Source organism: Cicer arietinum, chromosome 3, assembly GCF_000331145.2.
Source record: "Cicer arietinum cultivar CDC Frontier isolate Library 1 chromosome 3, Cicar.CDCFrontier_v2.0, whole genome shotgun sequence".
NCBI lineage: Eukaryota > Viridiplantae > Streptophyta > Magnoliopsida > Fabales > Fabaceae > Cicer > Cicer arietinum.
The window spans coordinates 21,208,411-21,217,744 of record NC_021162.2 but is presented as its reverse complement, the minus strand read 5'-3'; the positions used below and the strand labels follow the sequence as shown (position 1 = coordinate 21,217,744).

At 32.5% G+C, this 9,334-nt stretch overlaps 1 protein-coding gene across 2 annotated transcripts; it reads left to right on the top strand.

Moving 5' to 3' along the window:
* The first annotated feature begins 2,389 nt into the window (after positions 1-2,389).
* On the top strand, positions 2,390-4,383 carry LOC101512910 (uncharacterized). Of its 2 annotated transcripts, XM_027332864.2 has the most exons (6): positions 2,390-2,596; positions 2,870-3,088; positions 3,161-3,253; positions 3,332-3,436; positions 4,085-4,157; positions 4,274-4,383. In XM_027332864.2, the coding sequence occupies exons 1-6, from the start codon at positions 2,393-2,395 to the stop codon at positions 4,282-4,284; spliced, it is 705 nt and encodes a 234-aa protein (XP_027188665.2). In that variant the 5' UTR covers positions 2,390-2,392; the 3' UTR covers positions 4,285-4,383. The 2 variants fall into 2 exon arrangements, with proteins under 2 accessions (XP_027188665.2, XP_073222771.1); XM_073366670.1 differs by lacking the exons at positions 4,085-4,157; positions 4,274-4,383 and adding an exon at positions 3,694-3,830.
* The last annotated feature ends 4,951 nt before the right edge of the window (positions 4,384-9,334 follow it).

Sequence of the window (9,334 nt, the reverse complement as noted above, 5' to 3'; positions counted from 1 at the left end):
GAATTGCGTCATAATCTTGATGTGATGCACATTGAAAAGAACTTATATGACAATATTATTGGTACATTGTTAAACCAAGAGGGAAAATCCAAAGATAATTATAAGGCACGAGCTGATCTTGTAGATATGGGCATAAGAAGTATGCTCCATCCTCAACCAAGTCCTAATATAAATACAACGCGTTTGCCTAGAGCATGCTATCAAATGACTAACAAAGAAAATGAATCTTTCCTAAGCATTCTCAAGAATGTAAAAACCCCAGATGAATGCTCATCAAACATCCCATGTTGTGTGCATGTCAAGCAACACAAGATGTTTGGATTAAAAAGTTACGAGTGTCATGTTTTGATGCAAGAGCTTCTTCCAGTAGCATTACGAGGTTCATTGCCAGATAAAGTCACTTCAGTGTTAGTTGATCTTTGCAATTTCTTCAAGCAAATTTGTTCTAAGGTACTTAATGTGGAATTTCTATCACAATTGGAGTCTCAAATAGTTATCACACTTTTTCAGTTGGAAACAATTTTTCCTCCTTCATTTTTTACTGTTATGATGCATTTGGTAATTCATTTGGCACACGAAGCCCAAGTTGCTGGACCGGTACAATATCGATGGATGTATCCGATTGAGAGGTATGTATGTTTATAAAAATTGGTTTAATTAAAAGTGTTAAACAAGTTTTTTTGGATGTTGAGAACATAAATATTTTAAATTTTCTTCACTTTCAGGTTTCTTCTTACTCTTAAGTCCTTTGTACGTAATAGAGCCCATCCAGAAGGATCAATTGCAGAGGGATTTTTGGCCAATGAATGTTTGACGTTTTGTTCGCAATATCTATCTGGGGTAGAAACTAGGTTCAATAGACCTAACAGAAATGACGATGAAGTCTCTGGAAGGCCATTAGGGATAAAGAAACAACAAAAGTTACGATTAGGGAAGAGGAAGAAAGTGAGTAGAACTAAACTTGACAAGAAAGAGTTAGCACAGGCACATAGATATGTGCTTTCTAATTGTGATGCAGTTGCTCCATTTATAGAGTAAGTCACATATCATATTTCAATTTTATACAATTGAAATTTTTATTACATTTTATTTTAACTCTATTACTGTTACTTTTAGAGAACACATTTTACATCTTAAGAGACAGTGTCGACCACGACGATTGACACAACTTGAAATTGACAAGCGACATGGTCGAAAATTTATTGAGTGGTTTAAACTCAGGGTGAGCATATAATAATTTAATTATTTAAATTTTACTGATTGTTTTTATATAGAAACTTACTATATTTCATGAAATATTTTAGATCCAACGTATGGATGAACAAAAGAGCTCAAAAGTTACTCATGGACTTAGATGGTTATCCCGTGGACCATCTGAGGTAGTAAGAAGATACATAGGTTATGCGATTAATGGTTTTAGATTCCACACAAAGAAGAGAGAGAGATTTTTGAAAACAAAAAATAGTGGAGTTGTTGTAAAGACAAAGACCTCAAAAGATGAAATTAATTACTATGGGGCAATAACTGATATACCGCTGTTGAATTATTCTGGAAAGTACAAGTTTGTGTTATTTAAATGTGATTGGGTTGATATTAATAAAGGTATCAAGAAAGATAAGTTTGGCATGACGCTTGTCAATTTCAAATTTTTAAAACATACTGGGAAAAATATTTGTGATGACCCATTTGTGTTTGCATCACAAGCTAAAAAGGTGTTTTATATATATGGTGAGAGAAACAAGGATTGGCTTGTTGTTCTCAATGCAAAAGGTAGGGATATCTATGATATGGGTGATGAGGAATCTAATGAAATTGAAGAAATTCATGGGCAACTAATGTGCGATACAAGTGAAGCTACTCAAAATGTTAATGATTTGGTTAGGCTTGAAGTTGAAGATGATAATGGTTTTTTTGAAGTTGTTGATGCTGATAATATGGATGATGATGAAGATGATGAGGAAGACGAAAGAAGTGTGTTCTAGTTGTGCATGATTTTATACATTATGTTTTTCTTATACTTTTAGATTTGTCTTTGTTTTTTGAATTTTGTCCAAGTTAGTCATTTATAATTTTGTGTTAGAGAAGCAATGGCTCGAAGAAGAAAGTTAAATATTCGACATCGAGCAAGTGATAATGAAGGAATTCAGTCTACTTCTAATAATACAAACTCAACCAATGTAGAAGGAAGTAATGTTGCAGAAACTCGTTCTAGTCCTTGTCATGCAGAAGGTGTCATACATGAGTCTGTAGAATCTCACTCAATTCCCTCTGATATAGAAGTTGAAGAAGAACCAATTGAAAAAGGTATTAATTATATATGCACACATAGTTTTATTGTCCTTTTGTTTTGTTTGTAGAAGTAGAGCCTAAACGGGCTAGAGGTCCTACAAAAATGTTAGATGTGTGGGAAATGGAAGATGGTGATTTAATAATCGTTAATTTGGACAAATATGGTCGACCCATTGGTGAGGAAGGGACAACTCTAACTCGTTTCATTGGTAGCGTAGCTAGAAGGTATCCATATGCTCCTATCGACTACAAGTCATGGAAAGTCATGCCAAATGATTACAAAGAAGAAATTTTGAAATTAATAGAGGTATTATGATTATTCATTTAACTAATATAACATACTTTTTTTAAGAAGTCAATTGAGATGTACAATTAACATGTTTTTTAGTTTTTGTGCTCTAACATGTTTGATGTACAATGATGATGTTAGGAATATTTGATGGATTAACAATTTATAATCATACTTATAGTTTAAGAATATAGATGTTTAGCACACTCAAACTACATCATAACATGTTGATAACTGTAAGAATACATTTAACTAATATAACATGTTTCTTTAACATCTCTTATTGTGTAGAGTAAATTTGAGTTTGTTCCTCCAATAAATGACTTAACAAGAGAAATGTTAAAATCTGAGCTGAATGAGAAATGGAGGCAATGGAAGGGTGATCTAAAGTCAATGGCATATGACCCTACTAAAACAGAAGAAGAAGTTGCATCTCTTGTACCAGATGATAGGGTTGACCCAAATCAATATCGTGGTTTGGTTCATCATTGGTTTTCTGATGAAGGACAAGTAAGTCGTATATATTATGAGTAATATATTAAAGAGTTTATTATTAAGACTAATATTTTATTTCAATTGCAGAAAATAAGTAAAATTAATAGGCAAAATCGTGCTAAATTTGAAGATGTTCATTGTATGGGTTCAAAAAGTCTCCCAAAGTTTATTGATGAGAAGGTTTATTTCTATTTCTATTTTTATGGCTTTAATTTAAATTAAAAATGAAATGCATTTAACTTATTTATTTGGTTGTAGATAAAAAAGGGAAAAGGAGTGTTGCCTGGACGTAAAGAGATTTACATTGATACCCGCACTCGTAAAGATGGAACAATTGTTAATGAAAAGGCTGCAAGATTGATTGTAAGTTTTGATAATAATTAAACGGTACCAATATATAAAATGTGTATAAATTAAGTTTGACAAAGTGCTGAATTTTATTTTCAAATGTATGATGATTGTATTGGATTTTTACTTGACCATTTAGGAGATTTTGTATTTGTTAGCCTATATGCAGTGTTGAAGTTTTTTAATTGGATCTTATTGTAGTACTACATGCTTTGAATGTCAATTTCAATTTGGTATTTTCAATCATTAATAATTTTTATTTTATTTTTTAGGAAGAACTAAAAAAACATAGTAATGATGGTTGAACTTCTCAATCAACCCAAGACACACAAGGTTCTATGTCTTGGAAGGATGATATATTTTATCAAGTACAAGGACCTGATAAAAACGGACGTGTGCGATGTATGGGCAAGATTCCTCATTCTAAAAAATCGAAGGATTGTGCATCTGAAAATGAAGAGTTGTGCGAAAGAGTTAAGAATATGGAAAAGTTGTTAGCAAATGTGATGACTTTAATTCAAAATCTATTTTCTGGAGAAGATGTTAATGATATAATACAAGCTGCAAGACATGTATATCATAAGTTATTAATCTTATCCAACTAACTTCATAAGTTCCATAATCGTATTTTTCATAAGTAATATTTTCTATTTTTTGTGATAGGTTCCTGATGCTACTAGTGCTCAAAACCATTTGAATTCACTTAGTCCAAACAACAATGAAAATAATGAAAATGGTAATTAGATAGTATTAGTTAATTTTAATTAAAATCATTAACATTTTCTCTATTTTATTAGTAATATTTTTATGTGGAATCGTGTATTTATTCATTTGTTATTTTATTGATTGTAGGTGAAGATTAAAAGCTAATTTGTTGTTGAAGATGGAATATTGGCAATTTAGTGGACTCAATTTCTTAATATTTTTTGAGATTGTTATGTATGACACAAGATGTCTATTTTAAATGTTAGTAAGACGTTTGCCACTACTAAGTAAAAGTTTACTACAGTGCACTATGGTGAACATTGTTTAACTATTGTTTTATCGTTGTAAGACTTTTATGTTAATTTTTAATATATACGATGAACACCTTTTATTTTATTTTGAGTCTTAGATATATATATATATATATATATTTCATTGTATATTTATATTTGGTTAATATTATAAAATAAATTTTAAATTATTATATAATTTTTGTTGATAACAAAAAAATAATATTTATAATAAATTAATTACTCTTAAAGCCTATACCAACAGAAAAAAATTGTCACTTAAATGTATAGCAACATAATCAAAACCGTAGGTATAATTTTTATAAATAATGGCTAAAGTATATACCAACAATGAAATATCCGTAGTTAAAATCAAATGTTTACCGCAATGGAAAAAATTCTGTCACTATACCCTATAGCCACAACGAGAATCCGTAGGTATTGGGTAATTTTGGATATCCCTACGGTTTTTATACGTTTACTTATAGATTTTCACTGTCACTAAACGTAAAATTTCTTGTAGTGGCTTTAGCTTGCTCTTTTGGATTTGGCTCGGTTTGAGTCAGCAATGATCCCACAGGTCTTTGTGTTAGTAGATTGACAATATTAGACATTTGAGTTTCCATATTGCCAAACCGAGTTGAAATTTGACTCTCCATATTCTAAAACCTTTCGTATGTCTTTTCTATGAATTTAGCTAGTACATCTTGAAGATCTGGTTTCCTCTCCTATGGCCTTTGCACATGTGGTGGCTTGTAGAAGTTAGAGTTTTGCCCTTGTTGTTGTCCTCCCCAAGAGAAATTAGGGTGATTCTTCCAACTTAGATTAAAGATAAAAGAATAAGGGTCATTTTGATTGTGGTTGGTGTTGGTGACATAGTTAGCTTCCTTACTATGAGTTGCTGGAATTGGATGAGCTTGCGTTTTACTTTCAATGATCTTCAACCTCTCATTGTCTGTCCCATTTAATTTTCTAGAACACCCATGCAAGGATGTCCAACATTTTTCATATACTTCACCAAAGCTACTTGCACACTCTTCTTGGCATCACCATCTTTTTGGCTGACATAGTTGGCTTCCAAGTCCATGGATTGCCCAAATTATTTTCATCATCAAGTCCAAAATGTTCACCAACATCACTGGAAGGAGTGCTTGTAGAAGTTTGTTGAGCTTGTGATACCATACGAGTCTCAAGCTGCTTAGCGATTCTATTTACCTTCATCTCCAAAGTGGTATTAGCCTCCACTTTGTACTTCCCATCTTACTTTTTAACATGCATATAATTTGAACTCCATTGATAACTATTCGTAGCTATTTCTTCCACCAAAGCATATATTTCTCCAGGTTCTTTTTTTAAAACAAAGCCTCCACAAGCAACATCAATACTACTTCTACTTTGAATTGAAAGTCCATTGTGCAACATCTGAACAAGTTGCCATATCTGGTAGCCATGATATGAAAAATATCTGATCATGTCTTGGAATATCTCCCATACCTCATATAAGGACGCTTGCTCAATTGAACAAAGTTTGCGATGTCAGCTTGAAGTTTAGCAGACCGTGATGGAGGAAAGTATTTTTTCAAAAAGCTCTTGGTCAGTTGATCCCAATTTGTAATAGACCCAACAGGTTGGGATGACATTCAGATTGAAGCCTTATCAGTCAAAGACCATGGAAATAGCCTCAATATTGTGGCATACGTAGAAACACTATTATATTTTACTGTGTTTGCCATCCTTATGAACCTCTTTAGATGAATGTTGGGGTCTTCAGTTGGCAGTCCTCTGAAAAGAATAGAGGTTTGGAGCATAGATATCATGTTGGAACCAAGTTCATTTTATACTTAGAGTTTTTATCGTAACAAAAGTATTTTATGAGAATAATATATTTGACTTCAAAGAGTATGAAAAAAAAAAAAGATATGGTCAAGATTTGTAGAAAATTTGATCAAGATTTATCTACAACAAAATAAGATTATAATCAATCTGAAGAATTTACAAACGCAATATGAACAAAATACAAACATAATCAATTTGAACAATTTACAATCTCAATCTAAACAAAAAAGGAACATAATCAATTTGAAGAATTTACAAACTCAATCTGAACAAAATACAATTCAGAATTAAATATAGACTAAATTGAAGCCCAAATTTTAACTATAAATAGATACTCAAGGCTGAAGAAGAAAATCATAAAAAAGCAGAAAATAGTAGTCTTAGAGTTCAAAGAGAGAAACACATTTAAGTTAGAAATATTTTCTAAGGGTTATTTTCTTAGAGGGCGTGAGTTATTATTATTATTTGCTTTTTAGAAGCAACTACTCAAGTTCCAATCTTTTGTATCCAACAAGATAGTGGTTTAGTTCCTCAAATGTCTATGATTGTCAAGTTGTTTAAGAAGACTAGCTTGGAGGTTCAGATGCTTTGTAGTAAAATGTATTTGAATTAGTGGATTAAAGGCATCTGAATGAGGGGATGGGTGTAGCCAAGTTAATTGTGAACAAGGATAAATTTGTGTGTCACATTATTTATGTTTTCCTTGCTTGCTGCCTCTGAATCCGATTGCTTCTACTCCAAGTAAGTCACCAAAACCGAACTAGTCTTTTTTTAATTTATTTATAAATTATCAAAAAGTTATCAACTTTGGAAAACACAATTCAATTCCCCCTTCTCGTGTTTGCACCTTCATTTGGCATCAATGTTCAGTCTCAAGGCTGAACATTTTATAGTATTTGAGAAAAGGTTAAAAGGTTTAATATGTTTGGATTCAATGAAGAAGCTGTTGGAGGAAACATCAACAAACTACTTCTGTTTGATGGAGAATATTTTGAGTATTGGAAGGATGGGTTGAGAAGTTTCTATATTTCACAAAGTCTTGATCTTTGGGACTTGGTGGACTATGATTATATTGCTCCGAAGAATACTAATGGTATTGAAATTCCAAGAAAAGAGATGAATGTTGATCAAAAGAAGATGAACAAGATGCATCATAAGTCCAGAACATTCACCTTCAAGAAGTTTTACAAGTACACCAATAAGGAGACAACAAAAAGTATTTATGATAGTCTGATTCTGACGCATGCAGGAAGGAAGCAAGTTCCAGAAGCAAAGGCCAACCTCCTAGTCAAAAAGTATGAGCTGTTCAAGATGGAAGAAGATGAAGACATTGAAACAATGTTTTCCAGATTCCAGATCTTGGTCTCAGGACTAAAGGTACTTGAAAAGAGGTGTACTACTGCTGATCATGTGAAGAAGATTCTTAGGAGTCTGACAAGCAATTAGATACCTAAGATCCTTGCTATTCAAGAAGCAAAGGATCCGAATACTCTTAAGCTAAAGGAATTAATCAGCTCTATCAGATCACATGAAAGTGAGCTTGAAAAAGATGAGCCCAAGAAGAAGAACAAGACTCTGGCCTTGAAATCCAAGTAGAAGAAGGTTCCAAAGGCAACATCAAAATCAGATGAATGTGATTCAGATGATCATAATCTGAACTCATAGGAAGAGGAGATTGCCTTCATATATAGAAGAATTCAGAGGATGTGGCACAACAAGAAGAAATATTTCCCTCAGAGAGATTGCAAGCAGTCCGATAAAGGAAGGAATGAAAATTTCGACAAAAAAATGTTATCTATTATGGATGAAATGAACCTGGACATATCAAGTCAAACTGTCCGAATTCGGAGAAAGAAAAACACAAGAGCAAAAACTCCAGACCCTAAAAGAAGAGTCTGTTGGCTACATGGGATGATTTTGATGAATCCTCTGATGATGAACAAGTTGATTTGGCTCTAATGGCTCATAACAACCCCGCCTCTGGATCCAACATAGATTCTGACTCTGGAAGTGAATCAACGGATGAAGAAACTGAGGTATTTTCTGACTTTACTCGATCTAATTTAATTACTGATATAAATGATTTTTTAAATAACAATCACAAATTGCCATTAAAACTGAAAACACTTAGAAAACAAAATGCAAACCTAACTGAACCTAAACCTATTCCCTTTGATATCTTTATACAGTTTGCTCTAAGAAAGGTCACTCAAAAATATCTTGTCCCATTTTAAATACAAGGAAAGACAAGAAACCTTTCAAGAATAACACACCAGGACCTAACCAAATTTGGGTACCTAAGAACAAAATTGTCTATGTTGCAGATGTCATTAACAATCAAGTTAAAACACCAATCATGGTACCTGGACACTGGATGCTCGCAACATATGACTAGAGAAAATTCTATGTTCCAAGAACTATCACTGAGCAATGGAGGCACATTGACTTTTGGAAGAAAGCAAAAAGGTCACATCATTGGTCAAGGTACAGTTGGTAACAATACTTCCCCTTCTATTAAAGATGCCTTGTTTGTTAAAGGTCTTAAGCATACTTTATTAAGTATTAGTCACTTATATGATAATAATTATGATATTATATTCAATCAAAAAACATGCAAGGCAATTAGTCAGAAAGATGGATTTGTACTCTTCACATGTCAGAGGAAAAACTATATTTATAAGATAAATCTGTTTAGTCTAGAGAAACAAGAGGTTAAGTGTTTTATATTAGTGAATGAAGAGAAACTAATTTGGCACAAAAGCTTAGGTCATGCAAACCTTAGATTAATTTCAAAATCAAATAAACTTCAACTAGTTAGAGGTCTACCTAAGCTTAGTTATAAAACTAAAATTATGTGTGAAGCTTGTCAAAAAGAAAAACAAACAACGAACTCATTTACTCCTAACAACTCAGTTTCTACCTCAAAACCCCTTGAGCTCTAGCATATAGATCTCATTGGGCTAGTGAAAATAACCTCTCTAAATGGAAAATATTATGGCTTTGTTATAGTAGACGATTACACTAGGTGGACATGGGTAAAATTCTTAACAAATAAGGATGAATCCCACAATGTGTTTATCAC

Excerpts from the sequence above, each read along its gene's own strand:
- LOC101512910 (XM_027332864.2), top strand. The coding sequence starts at position 2,393 with ATGTTAGATGTGTGGGAAATGGAAGATGGTGATTTAATAATCGTTAAT. Across the intron at positions 2,597-2,869 it reads AAATTTTGAAATTAATAGAG|AGTAAATTTGAGTTTGTTCC; the intron begins GTATTATGATTA and ends CTTATTGTGTAG. Across the intron at positions 3,437-4,084 it reads AAAAGGCTGCAAGATTGATT|GTTCCTGATGCTACTAGTGC; the intron begins GTAAGTTTTGAT and ends TTTTTGTGATAG.